At 37.8% G+C, this 20,941-nt stretch overlaps 1 protein-coding gene across 1 annotated transcript in view; it reads right to left on the reverse strand.

Annotated features, from left to right (window-relative positions):
- Positions 1–2,314: 2,314 nt before the first annotated feature.
- The window catches only part of PLA2R1 (phospholipase A2 receptor 1), a 37,869-nt gene continuing 19,242 nt past the window's right edge, over positions 2,315–20,941 (reverse strand). The window contains exons 14-30 of the mRNA XM_005519995.3: positions 20,553–20,637; positions 20,048–20,180; positions 19,602–19,637; positions 18,940–19,097; positions 16,860–16,924; positions 16,430–16,533; positions 15,006–15,148; positions 14,072–14,189; positions 13,165–13,295; positions 12,462–12,597; positions 8,977–9,215; positions 8,264–8,432; positions 7,216–7,356; positions 6,680–6,796; positions 6,059–6,235; positions 5,388–5,417; positions 2,315–5,215 (exon numbers count right to left, since the gene is read on the reverse strand). Of these exons, the coding sequence (XP_005520052.2) occupies positions 4,998–5,215; positions 5,388–5,417; positions 6,059–6,235; positions 6,680–6,796; positions 7,216–7,356; positions 8,264–8,432; positions 8,977–9,215; positions 12,462–12,597; positions 13,165–13,295; positions 14,072–14,189; positions 15,006–15,148; positions 16,430–16,533; positions 16,860–16,924; positions 18,940–19,097; positions 19,602–19,637; positions 20,048–20,180; positions 20,553–20,637 (2,200 nt within the window). The 3' untranslated portion in view covers positions 2,315–4,997. The remainder of the gene's footprint in view (positions 5,216–5,387; positions 5,418–6,058; positions 6,236–6,679; positions 6,797–7,215; positions 7,357–8,263; positions 8,433–8,976; positions 9,216–12,461; positions 12,598–13,164; positions 13,296–14,071; positions 14,190–15,005; positions 15,149–16,429; positions 16,534–16,859; positions 16,925–18,939; positions 19,098–19,601; positions 19,638–20,047; positions 20,181–20,552; positions 20,638–20,941) is intronic.

The following is a 20,941-nucleotide window of genomic DNA, read 5'->3' on the forward strand; positions in this document are numbered from 1 at the left end:
TAAAGATAATGGATATAGAAAGGGATCAGGAAGTCTTATACTTTGGGCTACTTAGAGAATAAATTGGGAGAAAATAAATCTACTTTCAACAGTGCAGTGGAGTGATTACTTATGCAGTCATTTCTATGTCCTAATTTTTAATTTCCCCTGAAAAGCAGTAAGCAAATGCCTGTACTGATGCAGTCAAGAAATAAAATATTAAAATAAATCCAGAGAGATACACAGCTGAAGCATTTTCAGTGAGTTGCCTTTCCACGAAATCAAAATATACCACAGAGATATGCTTATTTATTACTTAGGATCCCGAGTGGATTTTCACTTTACTCACCGTAGAAATGAAAAGCCCAGACACCAATGTAAGGACTTGCATTATCCCTCTCTGGGCACTTCAATGCATCCCATTGAAGTAGTTGAGAAGGAACACTGGGGCTTAGAAAGCTGCTCCAAACAGAGTTCTGTAGCGTTGTGGCCAGGGCTCAGATCCCACACTGTTATTTGCTGTCCTGTGACTTCGGAGTTTCGCTGCTTGTTTAAATAAACTTCTAAAGGATCCCGAGCAGATCCCTGTGATATTTTCTTTTGCTCGGCTCATTTTGTCAGCTCTCTGTGCACCACTACCATCTGCTGGCCAAACCGAGACTGACTGTGCTCCCAAGCACCACGATCCACCTTCACTCATTCCATCTCAGAACAGCAAGGATGCCTGTGGGTTTGCTCCTGATGCTTCCTCACACGTCTGCATTAGGGCTGCACCAGATTGTAATACATCACTGCTGGCCTGCAGGGGGTTAAACCCCACATTCCACCAGTTGCCAAAGGAAATATTATAATACTGTCATAGATCAAGTAGAAGACTATTTTTTTGTGGATTTGGTTTTTGTTGGTGTTTGTTTGTTTTTTTTTTTAGCTGAGGATTTAGAGCCCAGTTGCTGAATGTGTGCAATTTAGCTTTTAACCAATTAAATTCCCTGGAGGGAAATTCTGGAGGAAGTGTATGCCACGGTTTTCATTACAGTGGGTTTATTATTACAAGAGACAAGAGACTGAGGATGCCTGTTCCTACACTGAGGGAGGGGTAACATGATGAAAGAAAAAAAGCAGAGGGTTAAATTAAATGGGAATTTGTGCAATGGTGCTTTGGGAACCAGAGCTGGCCAAGTGTCACAGAGCCTGCAAACCCCTGTTTTTTCGCTGTGGTCCCTCTGGACTGTACAGCACAGGTTTCAAACAGCCCATGGCTCCTTCGTCACGCCCCAGCTGCAGAAGTGTGTGTGTGAGCAGAAGGGAGGAGGATCCGTGCACAAGGAAGGGCAGTGCCCGGGAGAGACACAGCCATAAAGGACATTGCTGAGGAGTCATGCTGCCCACTTAAAACCCTGTGCCACAACAACTCTTTGCTGTGTCTGGTCATGCTGGGCATCTCCAGCATACAAATGTTCCTGTCACAGACTTGTGTCCACCAGCTGCATTGAACATCTCTTTTCCTCAGAGACCTGCTGCAAGGATTGCTAAAGGGACCAGGAGGTAAATTTTCTTCTGGAATGGCATCTGCAAAGACAAGCAAGATGGAGTTTTGACAAACCCCAATATCTGGCAGACAAAGCTTGTCATGTTGACCTGAATGTACCTGCCTCTGGTGGGGATACCCTTCCATCACCCAAGAAAGATTGGTATGAAAAGATTTAACATTTCTCTTTGGGCAGGAACATTGAAAGAAGCTAACATGACAAAAAGCCACAACATTCACTCACCCATTCAGGCCCTGTTGAACCCAGTCCTTGAACACACAAGCACGTCAGTGTTATCCATGGAAGCCGCCGTGCTGCAGTCCATACATCTCTACCTCAGTTGTGGCAGCTACAAATAGGCTCCCACACAACACACCCTCCACAGTTCAGCAGGAAAATTCCTCCAGCCCATCACTCATTCCTGGTGGCCTCAGCTCACTACTGCAGGGAATAGGCAGTAGGCTGGGAGAGTATCTGTAAATTAATGCCATGATTCCATCCACCATGCTTACTGTTAGTGCTCTGGCTCCCACCTCCTTCCAGCACCTCTTGCAAGCATGTTCTGGGGCATCCTCATCCGTGCCCTGGGAAATGCTCAGGCCACCCTGTGTGTGGAGATTGTGTGCAGTGCCCAGGTGAGGTCCAGTCACACAGCCTGAGAGGAGGCTGGAGCCAGCTGTCCTCACACAGGACGAGCCAGTGCAGAGCCTGGGCACTGCTCTTATGAGACAGTAGAGCCTCTCTTTTTAGTAGAGCTGGGAAAAGATTCAAGAAAAATTACAGCACGGACACTTACTAGTCACACTTTAATTTTCCAGTTGAAATAATACAGTGACTCTCACCAATGTCATCAAGGTCAGCAGTAAAAACACAGTTACCACATACTCTGATCAGGGGTAGTATAGGAGACTTCTGATTAAGGGAAAATGATTGAAAGCCATTGATAACAAAATCTAGAAGGAAGACTAGAAAGCAATCATTGATTACATTCTTGAGTGAATAATATATGCAGTTACAAAAAGTTAAATGATGAAAGATTTAAAAATAAATATCTAAAGATCTGTTCCTTCAAAACTATTTTAAAGTAGGAAAAAACACTGCTTGAACTTTTTTTTTTTTCTTTAACACAAGTTCATCTACATCAACATTAATCAACAATCACTATTTTGAGGTTAGGTTTACTGATTATGCCATTACCCTTCAGGTACTTTTTTAGGAATAAAACATACCTCAAGGGAAATTGATAAAACATCTATGTCCAGTTTTGTGAAAAAATGCAACCTCATTAACCACATCAAAATCTTAACAGAGTCTGTATAACTATCAACAGCATTGTAGCCTGATAAATACATGTCCTCAGAGATGACACAGCTTACTCTTGCAAAAAAAACCACCCTGCATGCTATTCTGCTTGCTATAATGTAAGAAAGCAACATTTATACATTTCTCAGTGAATGTGATGAATGGAGTTTGTTGATTTAAGTTCCTCCAGCTGTAGTTTTTATAGGTAAAACAGTCATGGGGAAAGAAGAGGTCATAAGCTCTTTTTTCTTTTCTTTTGGTGGTAAAAAGCTATCACAGTTAATACATATAAACAACAGATTATCTGGCAATTTTACTCAAAAGTTGCAGTCCACAAACTCTAATAGTGGACTGCAAATAAAAACAGTCCAATAGATAAATATAGAGGACTAAACCAAAACTTTAAAAATATTACTGAAGAGTAATGTATGGGGTCAAACTGGTAGACAGAATGTACACAGAAAAGCTATTTATATTTTATATGATATAAAAATTTCAGATTAAGACTTGTGATAGCTACAACTTTAAAAGTCATCAAAAAGAGTAAACCAGTTCTGTTAACCAGCACAGAAATATTCTATGAATGAAATAATTTTTAAAAATAGCTCTACACAAAATTATGGCATGAACAGACAATTTTTGGCCATGTGAAATCTGACTAAAAGGCAGTCATACATTCCTGTGCATGTGCAATAATATTGTGTGAAAACATTTCAGTTTGCCTTAGCTGCTTGCTTAAGTCTGAGGAACATACCTTCATCTCAGGGCTCCTGCAAAATTTTTAGAATGAGTCACCTTAAAACAAGGAAACTGAGAAGCAAAACAACAAATGCAGCCCATTGCAGCAGCTTTTAGAGATGGTGGAAACTACACTAAATCCACTGTGAAGTAACCATCACTAAACATTTGTTTTCCACTGTGCAATAAAATAAAAAATAAAATCCCTGAAAAGCTCCCATGTGTTTTTGGAGAGACGGGTGGAGGACAGGTTGGGGTGGTGGGAATCCCAGGGACAGTAAACATTTCTGTCCTGGGCTGCTGCAACTGAGACAGCAGAGAGCTGACTCCTTCACAGCCATCCTGCAGAACAACGGGTCAGCAAAATTCATCTTCTTTCTTTGCACCTTGGTACAAACACTGAAAGGGAAAGCATCTGCTACATGGGGTTGGAGGACTAGAACTCTTTGGGAACAGCAGTGTGGCTCCCCCAAGGCCACAAAGCCCTTAGCTTTGGAGAGCAGGGTCTCAGCATAGTGTCCCTGAATACTGCTCCCAGCAACACTCCAGGTGAACAGTAAAGCCATTTGCTCCATACCTTCAGAAAGATTTATAAAAGGGGTTTTTTTCTTCAAACAGATATTGCCCAAAAATGTTTTTAATAAAGCTGATGGGATTTCATGTCTGAAATAATGTAGGTGAGAGATGACATAGCTAAATCTTCAATAGGATGCTGGATGCATCTCAAATGAATATAATAAGTTCAGGATGAAAAAGACCATAAATCATTATATCTCTAGACTAATTTATTTTATAACATGAACTAGGCATCACAGGCCAAACTACCAAAATTCTGGCAGTCTCAAGTCAAGAGTGACTTCATCTTCCTGCAAGCTTGGAAATCAATGTGGCAATAATCTATTATCTGAAAAATAACTGTTCATTTTGCAGAAAAAATAACTGTTCATTTTGCCGGAAAAAAGAAAAAACAAAACAAAACAAAAAAACAAACAAACAAAAAGTCTTCCCCACAATCCTTGTAATATATTTCAGAGTTCCTAAATTCAAAGCCAAATTTCAATGCCAGCTCATAAGCAGGTTCTGGCAAGTATAAAAACAAAACACAAAGGCTCAAACATTCCCAAAGGAAAAAGCTGCATGAAAATGCCCTCTTGCTCTGGGACCTCAAACATGACTGCTCCAAGTGAGTGGCTGGAGGTTTATGGTCTCTGAGTAATTCCAATTCCTGGCTTGTCCCAGAGAAGAAAATTTCTCCATGGCTCTGTCTTGCATCCTCCCCTCTTCCTGCCACAAATGCTCTCCAGGGTAGGGAGCTCCTCCTGCATTGATACTGATGGTCATGAGGGTTTCTCAGGGTATGGGCACTTGAGGGACTCCCGAGAATGAGAAAACCACTGTAGGTTGTGAAGTCTCACACAGAAGACAAGACCACTTGCTACTTCTGATTAATTAATTGTTCTCACTTCTCTCAAAGTCAGAAATGAGGATGCTTTCTTCCAGAGCAGGACTGTCAGCATTAATCTGTGGCAAATAGGCATTTCTGACCCACAGTATCCTGCGGAAGAGTTGGTTATTCTCTTTGTGCAGGCACCACAGGAAAAGGGAAATGGCAGCCAACATCACCAACGTCACAAGAACAGCCAGAGCTACAAGCCCACTGTATGATGCTGAAAGGGAAGAACAGAATTTGTTATTAAGGAAACATAGCTACAATTATAACATTACTACTCCTTAAATGTCACACATTTCAAGTTACAGGTTTAACAGTGAAAAATATTATCTCACAAAATATCAGCTCAAAATGTGTATTATTCATTATAAAAAAAGTACAGAGTTTACCTTTTTCAGAGGATTCTGTCGTATCAATATCTGAAATAAACCCAGAACAGTCACAAAATTACACACAGAGGTTATTATGTATATTCACTTTAAAATGGGTACTGAGAAGACAATCTTCCTAAAACCAACAAGAATAGGCTGTTCTTTGTTTAATGTGACTCATGTCAATGTTATTCCAACTGGCCAAGTTAAACACAACCTAGTACGTTATTTAAAATCCTTTTAATTTGGTGGAATATATTAATTGGCATTTGTGCAAGGATGAACAGCAGTATTTACCCACTTTTTAAAGTACAAATTCATGAACAGAACCCATGCAGAGGCAGAACAGTTAGGTCAGTGGCTGAGGGGTTTTGTCTGGGCTCTCTCAGAGACCAGTGTTCCTACTGCTGTGGTGCCTGCACAGCTCTCCCAGGCTGGACCCGCCCTCCCAGCTGGGGCTGTGAAGGTCACCCTGATGCCACAGGAAGGCTCCTGCACTTGGCAGTGGCTGCCCAGGTTCCCCAAACAGAGCTCACCCCAGGTGCCTGGGGCTTTTAGAGGTATTTTTTTCTCCAATGCCAAGGGACAGAATTAATTAAATGAAAATTGATACCATGTGAGCAAGCAACCAGGAACAAGTAAAACAATGTTGTAAGGACAGAATTGCCTTCTTTTACAGAGGCACATACCTGCATCCATTTTACATATAAAACCCATTTTTTCTCCGCATGGAGATAATTGCCAGACTCCATCTGTGGTCCTCAAGCTGATGCAGAAATTCCCTTTCAGATGATCAAATTCAGGCTCTCTGATGCCCCAGTTAGAATAATTTAATGGAGAACCATCAAACCAGGAGATTGTCTCATCTATGGGCAGAAGTTGAATATCATTACAAAATGGAATAGTATTTTGAGAAATATTTCTGTTTCTGTTAGATTTACCCTCACATGGAAAACACAGTGTTACAGAACACCAGGATTTTGCCTATTTGGCCACTGTATTACTTTTTTTTTTCTTGAAGGGTTTAAAACCATCTTAGATAGTTAACCCAGAAAACAGGTTGTGGTGTATCTTTAAGAAGGAAAAAAGGCATTTACATGCATGCATGCATGCATATTGACTGTTCAGAATACTGGTAACCATTGCAGAAAGTCTCATGGGTTTTACTACACCATGAACAGGCACAAATCAGTGAACAAAATCTCAAAAGATAAAAGTGTTTTGAAAAGTGGTTATTGGAAATAGTTTTTGGAAAATAACCAAAACCCAAACCAGATTTTACATGCAGTTCTATTCTTCCCCAGACTTACTGTCTGTAACAAGCAGAATGTTCAACCAAACCATTTGTACAGAATAACCAAAACTGTGTAACTCCTCCAAAATGAAGGCATTTTCATCTTCATCTTGAATAGTCAGAAGATTTGATCCTTCAAATTAAACACAGAACAAATTTTCAAGCAATCCATGGCATTAAAATGTAAGATTGTATTTAAAAAAGTTAACATTATGAATCTTACTTGAAGAGCTTGAAAAGTCTGGTTATACATTCTAAGTTCTTAAATGTGTAATTAATGTGAAAATGCTCAAGCAAATACAAAACTATTCTCAAATGACTTTAGAATAAATTTTAAGAGAAAAATGTTCATGTTTTATTGGAGAAACCAGTATTTTCACAAGGAACATTTTTTTGATGCATGCTGCCTCCAATTTCATAGTTGGCTTATGAGTTCCGCTATTGTTATCTTGAAGCAGAGAAAACATATGCCATGATTTCAGTCATTTCAGAAAATAAATATTGATTTAAGATATCACAATGACATTTGGTAGCTACAAAATAATCACTTACCTTGATTTTTGCAGACCTCATATGCTGTATCAAAACTCATGCCCTGCAGAACTGTGGAAAAGCTGTAGCAACTGTTTTTGAATTTGATCCAGGGTACAGTTTTTTCTGAACATAAGCCTTTATAGGAATTGAGTTTCTTTTCTGTGATAGAAGTAACAGCACAGCTTTATTGGCACAACAAAATACACATAAATATAACATTCCACACACTGTTTTGGAGTAATGCTAATAAGCATCTTATTGTGTTATGCCTCTATTTTTTCAAAGTCAAAATCTAGCAGTTGCATATATTTATATTAAATGAGTACAGCTGGTTTTATTTCTGACCAAAAACCTTGCTGGATTACAACAGCAGGATCAGGACAATCTAACTGATAGTGATGTGCAGAGGCGGATATGAGCTAATCAGGGGAGGAGGTGATCAACACCGCTGAATGGGAACTATTTGAAGAAATGGATGCTGCCAAAAGACCCTCTAGTCTGGCACTCAATGCAATTCCAGACCTGGATTCTGGATTTAACTAAAGCCCAGGTGACTGACAGAGCATTGCAGGAAACACAACATATTTTAGGATACATAAAAATATTCTTAATCTTTACTAAAAAAAAATCCACAATCTTTGATGTGTTCATCAGCAAAGATATGATTAATTTTTTTACTTCGCTCTAAATGCTTCCCTTCTGTCCCACAGTTAATTTCAGCAAACTGGATTTATTTCCCTTCAAGCTAGGTGATTAGCAAGCCTCATTTTTCACAGATAATATAGTGTTCACTGAAGAGAGAGAGTAAGTAATTTTCCTGTTTCTTTTCTATTATGAAAGTTCTCTTTCCATTCTCCTACAGATCAGACCTGATTTCAATATTTTATTGGAAAAAAAACGGTTTCACAAATAGGAAACACAGAGAAATATACTTCCATTTTAAGTAATAGTCAGCTTTGCTTAACATTGCTTAACCTCAAACCAATTAACCTCCTTTCACATATTTCCACTGTCAGCACACACATTTGCAGATGCAAAGATTTAATATAAACTTTGACTGACTTACTAGGTGGCACATGGCAAACTGCTCCTTGCAGAAATTGTTCACAATTTGCGCTTTTCCAGTGCCCTGAAGTATCAATGTAAACACAGCTGCCAAAGGCCCGGGACTCGTCATCTTCCCAGAAGGTAAACAAAGATCTGGTCCCATCTGACCATTCAAAGTTAAGCCCGTTCTGCCAAAACAAATTTTGGTTATCTTTCTGATACACTTTAGCCCCACACAAGTTAATCTTCTTTTGGTGGCATCCTCACCAGAGTATCTTAATTTTCTAAAGGCCCAGCAAGGATTAACAAAAGAGCCAAGGATCCTCCCAACTCACTTTTGGGAGAATACAAACTACATCTAATTTTCTGTTTTCAGCAAGCAGTTATTTGGGCCATGGGGATACTACAAATGAAACAACAAAATTTCAATGTCAACATTACAAGAGATGTTTTTCCCCCAATGTTTTTGAAGGTTTTCTATGGCTTTTAATTTTCAGTAGTTGTTGTACCAAACTGGCTCTCGCTGGGCTTACACATTATGTTAAAAGGAAAAAAAAAACCCCAAAACTACAAAAAACTAAAATAAGGTAAATTTAAAGCTCAAATTTTCCAGGGTTTCATTTCCAGATGCAAACTTTCTGTGACTTCAAATCAATGACACAGCTCACGATCTTGTTACTGGGAAATCCCCTTTGCAGCATCGCATTCCCAGCCAGGGCGTCTCGTACGTACGTCGGAAGTGAAGAGCCCGATCCAGTGGTTGTATCCCAGGCGATGGACGATGACCGTGAGGAAAGCCTGGTGGTACTGGTCTGTAATGCTCACCAGCTCCCCACTGTTTGCCATGCAGGCTTGCAAAGCTGAGGACCACGTAAAATTCCCACTTATTAGTTTATACATTCTGTTTCCATATTCTAAAGTATCTGGCACAGGATACGTATCAGATGCATTGATAACATGTCTGGATGTGTCTGTTATAAACAGAAATAAAGAACTTATTTTTAAAACAGGCAACTTGATCAGAGCTGAGCAGCTCCTAAAAAAATCAGAACTATGGTTACGAACACATTAAAAAATTGCAAACTCCTTGGTTTTAGGAAGGCACTGTGAAATTTAAAAAAGAAAAAGACAATGACTACTAGAACAATATCTGGAATTCTATTACAAAACTCATTACAGGAATGACTGAGTTTAATGTATTAAAAAAACCCCAAATCTGAATGAGGTTAATTCCACTGACTGGTCAGTAAGAAATCACCTGGGATCTGGACATATCCCAAATGTCCAGTAGCAGTGGGCTGCAGAGTGTTTTTATCCCCAGATACCTTGCATGTAAATTAGATTACCTCTTTATTGAGCTATTATTATTAATAATTTCCATAATCAGCTTACATCATAAGACCTAGCCTCAAATAAGTGATACAGCCAATAGGCTAACAAAGTACATGGGAGCCTCTTGAGCTCATCTTTAATGTCCATGAGCCAACATGGGAAGATCAGTCTGGCACTTAAACAGAAATCCTCTCTGCATTGTAATTTAAATCTTTTTGATGATGAATTAACGCAGCAACATCCAAAACAATGAAAGGAAGAAGCAGGGTTCTTAGCTTTAAGACAGAGAGAGAGACTTCCATGATAAAAAAAGCAGAAGACACAGACCAGCCCAGTCTGTGATGCTGCTTCACTCACTCTCTTACAGGAGGGAAATGCCTTTGCTAATGTGTGTGAATGCTTCCAGTGTCCTTCAAAAAATGCTACAGTTTTGATCCTGCTTGTCAGTTTGCATTAATTATTTCTCACTGTAAAGTTTCTGCATGATTACAAGATGAAGTGGTTGCTTTGCTACGGGGTACAATGTTTTTAGACTTGGTTCCCTTCATGACTAAGAGAGGAGGAGGAGTGATAACAAACATCTTAAAATAGTAAATTAATTTATTACCTGTCATTCACAAATCATTTAAAATTAGAAATTTCTAAGCAAGAAAAAGTTGTGTTCTTGAGCTAACTGAAGCACCCTGCTTTTTTCCAACTTTCAGTGTGTGTCACTGCTTTAAAAAAGGCAGAAAATGCTGTAAATCACTCACACAATAAGTCAAGCATCACTGAGAGATCAGAGCTCAGTTCAAATCCCCTGCTGCTTTCTTTCATTTTAGTTTCCTTCAGAAAATAATTTGAAAAAGGGGAAATGGAATGAATGCAGGCAGGATGGCAGAAGCAAAGCACCAGCTCATCTTTCCAGGAACTGACACATCTGTTTGGACACTTGAACAAATTTAGCAGTTCACTACTGCCAGCAAGAGGCTGTCTCACTACTCCCTTCCTTGCTTCTCTGCTCTTCCCGCTGCAAATTCCTTGGTCTGGTGTTTGCCTGACCCTGCATAACGCTGACACAGCCCAAAAAATCTGTGGAAAATGACTTTAATTAAACAAAAATAAATAAATAAAGCAGGAGGTGAAAAAAAATGTAGGGAAGCTTTCTGCTGAATTAGCAAGCTGAACTGTCTGATAGTTTGGGATAGTGCCATGGGTGTCCCACTGGAGAGGTCCATTTAACCCAGGTGCCCTCTGCTGTGCATGGGGCAGGGCTGACCTGCTCCACAACCAGGCCCTTGGGCTACTCTCAGATTCACCTCCCTGCTGGGAAAATCTTCAATTGTAACAAAGAGCTTTGAAGTCTTGTGAATTCCTTTAGCTTAGACAGTGCTCAGTCCCGTATTATCGTGTGCAAGTGGTCATCTCAAAGACTGTGGGCCTGAGCAACGCTGATATGAAGGTATATCTCCACCAGCCCACACCACTGGGATTCATTCCAAGAAAGGAAACTTTTTTGGAGGGCTGTGACCAAAAAAGGATAATTAGCAGAATGGGATGTTCCCCAAATGGCCACCAGAGACCCTCAAAAGACCCCTACTCTAATGTAAATAAGCTCCAAGAAGTGATTTAAATATGCAAAAGAATTCACAGGAACATTTAGCATATATGTATGAGTTTGAAGAAATGTAATGAATATGTATAAGTTTCACAGATTTCAACTAGTCTGTTGGCTGGCTGCAGGGCATGGAATAGGAGGAGATATTCCCTGCACACCTGGCGCCAAAATAAAGTAATGCAGCTTTCTAATGCTGAAATTACAGTGCTGGAGAGTTTTATTCCTGATTTTCAGTGACACAGCTGGGAAACGTGGATAGGATCCTGAGCACCCACTGCAGCCCAAATCCTCGCCAGAATCCCAGCTGCCATAAGGCAACTGTTTTCCTTCCTGCCTTTCCACACTTTCTCCATCCATCTCAAGCAGCAGCAAGGGGTTAAAGTACAAACGTTTGGGATGTAACTTAAACAAACCAGCAGGAAAGCACATTTATTTGTTTTTTCTGCACTGTGCATAGGATCACTCCAGCCCTTCCCACAACTGCAGTTCCCAATAAATGATGTAAACTCCAGCTATGCTTTGCCTGAGTCACATGTAAGCACTGCCCGAAAGTTGGTACTTGTTCTCATTCCCAACTGTCTGTGCCTCCCCACCTGCCCCTCAGGCAGCAGCAACAGTGTGCTGTCTCTTTATTTTAGGGTTAAATCTAGGGGTGATAATATAATATAGAGCTGAGCCCTGCAAAACCACCCCCACAGTAAAGGAACATGGAATGAGGAAACACAAAGAACCATGTTCCTCCCCAGCACTTCATGCTTCTGGCAAGGGAACTTTGTGGTACCAGAATTAGAGAAGTGTGGTAGTAGGAAAGAGAAGCCAAGCTCTATTCAATAAGCCAGTAGGGTTCACACTGTTCAGAAAAGCACATTTCCTAGAGTGTCTTCTGATCTAACACTACAAGTTACACCCCCCCATCCTAAATCATGCTGTCATCAAAATCACCCTCAGTTCAGCTTTTTGTAATTTTGTGTGGTTACTCTGCAGCCATGAGAGAAAATACGAAATTTCATCTCTATTTATAATTCAAAGATACACTACAGAATGCTCAAAGTTAGGAGGAAAACTTAATAACAGAATATCTTTTAGCAATTACTTCTACATCCCCAGTACTGATTTATTAAATAGTGTAGAGCTAGTCTAAATTGCAAACTGTCTTAGAAATCTTTTATGTTCCTTGTTTTAGAAACACTTATGAAAAGTATCTCTAAAAATAAAAATACAAAGATAAAAAAACAAAGATGAATTTCATATAGTAAGAAAAGAGAACAGAAGCAAGACAAAACCTTACCCTGAGTCTTCTGGCAGACAAACCCATAATTTTTCTGACAGTTTTCTAAGTACCATTTCCCCGTAAAATAAAAATTAGGGTTATTTGATACCAATGTACACAGTGGAAGTTGATCTTGAATGTTAAAATGCTGTCTCTGCAATCAACACAAAACCTTACATTAATTTAAAAATACACCATGTAAAACAATGTGTAATTATTACATCGAATTCAAGAGAATAATTACCTCAAAGTTTCTATAACAAATATTTAGGTAGAACAATGAACAGCCCCATAAATACAATTTGAAACAATAACCTCATAATTTAAAAGTCACAAGCTTTCAGTTAACAAACCAAAATGCTAACCCCAATTTGGACTAACATGTTGTAAAACAAAGTATTAAAGTAAGAAATTCATAATCTTGTTCCTAAGCTTTGCTCAGACCAAGCATCTAATACTAACCACACGATTCCAACTTTGCTTTTTAAAACCAGCTGCAAGAGAATGTGAGTAGAGCCACAAATTACATAAATTTCTGTCTTGATGGTGCCCTGTTTGTTATTTCTAGTTGTGCCTATAAATCTGCACACAGTTCTTTGAAGCTGTAAAAATTAAGAGCAGCCTAAACTGCTGTAACAACTTTGGCCCTGTCTTATGGAAGTCACGATTTCTACTGACAAAACCAACTTCTCACTGTCAAAACCCCCCTGAAAATACTCACATCCACTACTTCAACTGGTGACCAGTTGGAATACATTTGAGGATTTTCATTCAACTGTTTTTCATAATCGTCACTCTGGAAACCTATCCAAACACTAGTTTTCCACCCATATAGATTCATTGTTATGAAAGCTAGAGAATGAAACAGAAACAAAATAAAATAAACCAGTAAGCATTTAGGGATAGATGAAGTCTCTTGCAACACACTAAAACACTGAAAAAGTTAATTTCCAATCAATGATGCTACATAGATGATACTGAAATGCCACTCACTTCTAGTAACTAACTATAAATTCAGTTAAATTGATTAATTTCAATTGGGTTAGATATAGTCCATTAGCTATTAATACCAGCCCAAACACAATACAGTCCAATTGAAGAAGCTTTTCTCACTTTTAGTTGAAGATTTATCAACTAAACATAGCCAGTGAGATTCCTCCCACATCCAAATAAGTGGTTTTATAAGTGTGTGAAATTCAGCTACAGGTTTTTTATGGATAGGGTTCATAAATATTTCCAATTTTGCTGGCATTCGTTTCTCTGACATTTCCAGCCTGGTGCTATACTACAGATAAGATTTTAAGTACTACTTAAAGATAAAAATGAGATAATAAGGTAGAAATACTAAATTGCAAATTTTTTAATGGGTATTCCATTTTTGGGAGTATTTTTAAAGCATTGTAAGCACAAAAGAATTTACAATTATTCCTTAAAATGTACCTGTCATATATCTCAGTGAACCTTTAAATTTTGGCAAACTGAGAAATGTTAATGTATTTAAAGCAGTGGAACCATGGGTAAGAGCTGAACAATCTTATTTCCTAAAACTGTATCCAAGATTAAACTTTACTACAGCATCCTAATGAAGATGACATTTTATTTATTTAACAACATTTTCAGCACTCTACCTTGCTCCAGTTCATCTTCTAGAATAGCAAGTGACCCATCATAGTTACTGCAGAATTCTTGTGCAGAGTACCAGTTTCTCAGATGTTCTGGATCCTTTGGAATTTGTATTAAAAAGCACTGTTTCAAAAAACAAAACCAAACAAACAAACTTACTTTCTTTGCTTTCCTCCAGTCATTTATCAATCACTAAGAGTGATCACTGTAACATTTCATATGCTGTTATTGAATATTAAATATTAAACTGGTTTCTCTCCTGCCATGGACATCTCCAGGATCCTCAGTATTTGTTCTCAGCTGTGATCTGGATTGCACTCAAAGCAGTTGTTTCAAGGCAAACAATCAAGGTTAAATTTATCCTTGCAGTCACTGCAGTGAGCACTGGGATAAATTCAGCCACTCAATGCATGTTGCTATAAAGAACTCAGGCACTTAAGAGAAGCCAGATGAAATAGTTACCTTTTGACCCCCAATTGCAAATAGACTTTGGCTTATAATTATCTCTAATGAAACCCATTTGAAACAGCATGTTTCAGAGGACAGCAGCAATTAGGGATCCATTTAGTACATCAAGGGGTTAGAGACCTCTCTTGAGATCACAAAAGACACTTGGAATTGTCATATGTGGAAAAGAGAGGATGAAGGCTTTTAATGGCAAAAGCACAAATACAATTGCATTGCTTTTGCATATATGAGTATTTCCTCTCTGAAACTAAAGTAAAATTTTTAACACCTTGTTAAGACAACTTCTTAAAGTGTGGGCAGCTACTTAACAGCAATAAATCTTGGTGTCACTGTGTCAGTGGTTATAAACCTAAGGGCCCTGTTTTCAAAAAGCAAGAAAATCTTCAAATACTAAGTAATCCTTAAATACAATTTCTGCCCTACACATGGAATGCATTTTGAACAATGAAACAGCATAAAAGAAGGTTTTACTTTGAATCCAAAATGCAACCAGCCTTTGGGACATACTCCTTCCTGGTTCCGGTCATTTGGAATCTCTTTCTCTATCTTCTTTGGAATTTCACGTTTACAAATACAGGGAAGAGAAACAGTACAGTTTTCATCACCCCAGAGCCCTGAGCAAAAAGAAAAATCACAGTTCAGCACTGGTTTGAGAATTGGAAAGGATTTTTTTCCTTAGATATTGGAGACTTATATTTAGGAATATTTGGACATACCGCATTACAGTGGATTTGATGGTTCATGGGCACATACTTTTATTTCCAGTTTAATTTTATCAAGTAAAACCAATTTATCTACACTGAGTCACATAACATATGACTATACAATCATATATTTAAAAAATAAATTATGAAAAAAAATGCCTTCCAGATAAAATAGTTTGACTTCCTTACATTGAAAATTTTTGGCAAGATCCAGGTGATGATAAAAAATGCTGACCTGCTTAGGAGGAAAACACACTTTTCAGGAAACTTAACAAATTTTTGGCCAGCCACCACTTTTGGCCAGCTGAGGGGGGAGGATGGGCATCTCTTCTTTTTATCTGATACTAAATATGGCAATAGCAAACTCAAGCTTTCAAAAGTCATGAATCAAACCCCCAAGATTATGTGTGGAAAAAAAGAAGGTTTTACTTTTTTTTTAGTTTTGACTTTCGAGGCTGGGATTACAAGACTGTAGCTGCATAAATCTTTTTCAGCTCTTCTCACAAATACAAAGCTTGCTGTTTTTATTTTCCTTGGAACCTCACATGTTTACTTTATCACATGACTTGCAGATCATCAGGAAACAGACACTGTGAGATGGATTAGAAAATCACTAAACCAGCAGCACTGTGGCTTTTTTTCTTAATACCTTAGTAAAATATAGAATTTTGCCATGTTTGAAAGGCTAGCACCAAAATTATGGCACCCAAAAATCCCTCAGCAGATTGGCTATAGGATCAAAAATAAGGTAGAAACCTGAGTATTTAAAGTCATGTGCTGAGAGGAGAGAAGTTTATAGATGTAGGAAAAAGTGTTACTAAGTCCATGTGGCTCATTTGTTAATGAGAAAACTATTTGTGAATACCAGCAATGCATTAACATTATTGCTGTTCCACATAATGCCCAACTAAAACTGAGGTATCAATATCACTGGAATCTTTGTATTTTGACATTAGAGAGCTGAAACTATTAATAAACTTTTAAAACCTACAAGCCTAGTCTCTGAGTATGTTAATGATATTTCACTATTCTTTACTTAATCACAGAAGCAGCCATGTAAATGATAACCATGGAACAGGACTTCAATATAGATTGCGTTTCTCAAAAGCAACAAAAAAAATATATATAAACCTTTCGCCAATAATAGAATAAAGTTACAATTACTGCAGCAAAAGGAAATATAAAACTAACCTGTTTGGGATGAAATGAAGCCACATCTTTTCCCTGGCTTCTGCAGATCTCTTTCCCTCCCTTCATCCCAGTTCTGGTATGTTACTGGTGATTCATCTGTCCAGCTGCACAGAAATATTAAGAATGAAGTTTCATATTTTCCTGTCCTTACCTAAAATTACACCCTCCATTAAAGGGTTCAAAAGGAGAGAAAGTAAACAAACAACCACTGTGACCGAGGTCAACATAAATGTCTTTTACAACCCTGTCAGAAGGAATACTGCAACATGGGGATAAGTTAAGAGCAATATTATTCTGAATGATATTTACACAAAAATTGAAATTGTCTCTTGAATATCCCACTCAGTTACCAAACTGCTTTGGCCCATCATACTGGGACAGGGCATGCCAAGCACAGCTCACAGCAGCTGTGGCATACAGGAATTCTTACCGAAACTCATCACTGAGGTTTTCTGCGTGCAATCCAATCCACCAGTGGACATCACTATTCGACAGCTATAAAAGAAATGTTTTGCCATGCATTTAGATATTGCATGAACAAACTCCTAAAGTCAGACTGTGTATTCAAATAGCATCTCCATTGGGTTCCAGTGGGAAGAACAGGTGCTAAATCCTGCCCATGTTAATTCATGTAACTTCAGTGAGGTTATTCACTTGAATAGAGCATGATTTAGCTCCCATATTTCCACAGGATTGCTGATGTGTCTTCTGTAACCTAGGAATTTACAGTTTTAGGAATTTACACCCTATCTGGTTTGAAAAGACTGTTATCGTAGACCAGAATTTGTTTTCTCCAGTTCCTAAAATTAAACAAAAGCGAGTATTTCCTTTAAGCAGTAATACAGTGCTGATCCTTGATGTTTCCAAAATGCTTTCTGAACATTTACTCTGTATGGTTCATACCACAGTTTTCTAGATATGCTTTCCAGATGGATTGCTGTTCTCATGAAAGGATCTAGATCTTTGCTTCTAAAAGGCAAAGCATTATTGAAAAGCCATGGAAATAATGCAATTCCAACAGCCATGTGTTATTGCTTTGTTAATTCTAGCTTAAGGTATGAATTGATTTCACTTCAGGGTCAGCCACTCAGTCACAGTTTGGGGGCTTTTGGAAAAAGAAAAAGCAAAAAGTTCTGAATGTGCAGGACACTAGAGAAGCCACCTTCTATCTTCAAAGCATCTATTTTTTGTCAGAAAGGACTGAAGTCCAGCCTGTGTCCTTCAAGTTACAGTTAGGATTTCTACAGCTCACATCTTATTTAGCAATATCAAATGAAGAAAACAGACATTCTGACAGAAGACTCTGGAATGCTCTCTGATTTGGTATTGCCTGACTGCTGAGTTTAGTTTTCTAATCACAGCACCCAGCCTGCATATTACAGGTTTTAAAGAAATAGTGAAAAATGTGATTCCAAATTCCATGCTAAGAAATTTTGACCAAGTTTGTAAATGACACATGCAAAGTCTATTTGGACTGCTGAGTATTATTTTAGTGATTGCTATACTTACTCCTACTTCCACAGGAAAATAGTTAAAATCACTCAGGGACAAACGTGGCTATGCTGAGAAAGCTCAGCCAAACCCAGCAGGCTTTAAAATAGCTGTGCATGTTGTATTCTGAGACAAAACTTCTAGGAATTTAAGCTGACTTCCAGTGTCAAGAGACTAAACTTTGCTTTTTCATTGCAGAATGCTCACAAACTTTTGAAATACCCACTAATTTTACAATAAATCCACTTTTAAAAGATCACATATAAGTAAACATGACTTTAAAGCCATGTTTGATTATCCATTTTTAGTGATCCTAAGTTGGAGATATATAGATAGATAGATAGATAGATAGATAGATAGATAGATAGATTTTGATTTATATAATTTTTTAAGTCATAAACATTCAGAGTTAGATAATGTAGTAATTATATCCCATCACAGTCTCTGGTAGATGTGGAAGAAGACAAGACAGCATAGCCAGTTCTGTTGCTGTTCATCATAAGCTTTTTCTGCCATGATCTATTGGTTTAAATCTATTTCATCATGCTTTAATATAAAACTACTCAACTAGGAGATAAAAATTACACATAATTCTTTGGAAACTGAAAGACCCCATATTAGTATAACACAATTCTATTTATGCTTTCTGTTACAAGTTACAGAAGGCAGAGAAGGCCTGTACACAATAAGTGTGGGTCAAGAGCTTTTCTACCCAGAACTAGATGTTCTTTTAAAGATTACACTACAATATCCCTTTGCCTTACAGCTGTAGAATTTTGTCCTCAGTAAGGCAGACAGATTATTTGCATTAGTTTTTAAAATTTTCATTATTTTGCTTTTACTGAGAACACCTGAAAGGAAATAGACTCAGTTTCTTGGGAATTCATCTGCTTGTGAAGCTATTTCTCATTTTCAAAGCTGTTTGTTACATCAGGCAGACAGATTCTCTAAAAGACACAACAGAAAATAGCCAGTTAACACGTGAGGGTTTATTTTTTAAAAGGGGTATTTTTTCTTACCTTCCTTATTTTATTTTGAATAAAGGTTTGTTCACCAGAAGCGTTTATTATTGCCAATCCACCACGAAGCCAGCTACAGACAAACTTACAGGTTTCCCATTCTGCAGGGCTGACATGGAAAAGATATTCTGCTCCTTGATAATATGACCAGGGCAGCTCTAGAGAACGAGCAAAAGGGTCAGTGGTGTGCAGGGGTGAAAAACTCATTTCAAGTCTCATCTTTTTTTACCCCCATGGCCTACCTGCAGCCACATGCCAGAGGACAAATACACCACTAGGAACAGCAGAACCATATTTAACATACCAATTTGTGGTGACAAAAAATGGACTGTGAGGTTTTTTTCCTTAATACTCTACCCCCTGCGACTGCAGTAATATCAAGAGAGTTGTCCAGGCTTAACAGGAGGGCAATTTTAACGTGATGGACAGTTATCAAACTCCTGTCCTTATTACTAGTAATATTTCTTAACCCTACCAAAGCAGTGATGCATGGTGCTCCTAAACCACAGTGGCAGATTTGATCTCTGACAAGAAGTTCCTACAGAGATCCTTACTGTAAATTTTCAACTTAGAATATTTTACTTATTTTAATCTTAACAAAACCTTAAATTGTATTTCCAAGTTATATTGTTTCAAGATGAAAAAAAGAAAATATTTCATACCAGCTGTGTACCAAACTGGACTCATTGGTTTGACGCCTGCAGAAAAAAACAAACAAATAAACCCAAACAAAACCAAAAATCATTAAGAATAGTTCTATTCTTGTTCAGGGATATAAAAAGGCATTAAATGTGGAATAAAATAAAATAATTGCCATACTCACTGAAAAATATTCACAGTAGTTTTTATGTATAACAACTTTGAATTAGTATTTCTAAGTAACTGGTAATTTTACCATATGTTTTTAAACTGACTGTTCACATTAGATCTGTTAACTGGACAACAAATGCAAGTGGAATAACCCATTTGGCTTTGCCATAATTTCATGCAGAAGACCAGTGAGACTCCAGAGGTGGCTAAAAATGAGACTTTTAGAGATTTTTTTCCTTGTGTCCACTGAATTGCAAGTAATGTATATAACAGACAATGCATGTTAATTATCTTTCACCTTTTGGTATTTTGCATATCCATTCACGCTTTTCATTGCAGTGGGCTGGAAAGACTGTTCTGTTTACTTTGAACACACCACAGTTTCTTGAGTCATCTTCAACATACTTGTCCTCCAAAAACGAAGATACAACCTGAAAACAGCACATTCATTCTCTTTCACTGACAACCCAAGATGAAGCATTTAAAAACCTCATCATGGAGAAAAATGAAGGACTTAGACATGTGTACCTTAGGAATATCTCAGCAACAACTAGAGGATCACCTAAATTATGATGGAAAAATACAAATAACAGGGTCCATAGTCATGTTCTCCCAATGTTCTGTCCAACTCACTCATCTTATATCAGACTTCTTCATAAAAAGAACTGAATAATTTTGAAACCTGATAACTTTTGGACATGATTGACAGGAGTTGCCCACATCCAAAAGCCTTTGCCTTGGTTCAATGTATGCTCAGATATGACCTGAAAGATTGCTGAAATACAGAGTAAACAGATATTTACAGGTGTTCTGTCAGACCACTGCCACGTCCCGCCAGAAAGTGCATTTCTTTTATTAAATCCAATCCAGAACTGTCTTTCTTCTGTCCTGTAACAAAGAAACAAAGAAAATAACATTTCTCATGCACTCTTTCCCCAGATTTTAGATTTCAGAAAGAATTTTTAATAGTACAAATATACACATTAATTTCTTCTTGAATTTAAGGTATCATTCTATAATACATTTCTTTTTAGCATCCTTGAAGTAAATGCTTGCTTTCATACTAAATGCTAGATTATGTTTTATAAGATGAAAACATTTAAAATGTGATTAAAATTGTTGAATCTCCATTTCAAAGAGGAATGTTGACTCACAAAAATACCACCTTGACAATAACAGCTGCTCAACATTT

Source organism: Pseudopodoces humilis, chromosome 8 (genome assembly GCF_049639895.1).
Source record: "Pseudopodoces humilis isolate 2021_Gansu_Grassland_sample_001 chromosome 8, ASM4963989v1, whole genome shotgun sequence".
Lineage (NCBI taxonomy): Eukaryota > Metazoa > Chordata > Aves > Passeriformes > Paridae > Pseudopodoces > Pseudopodoces humilis.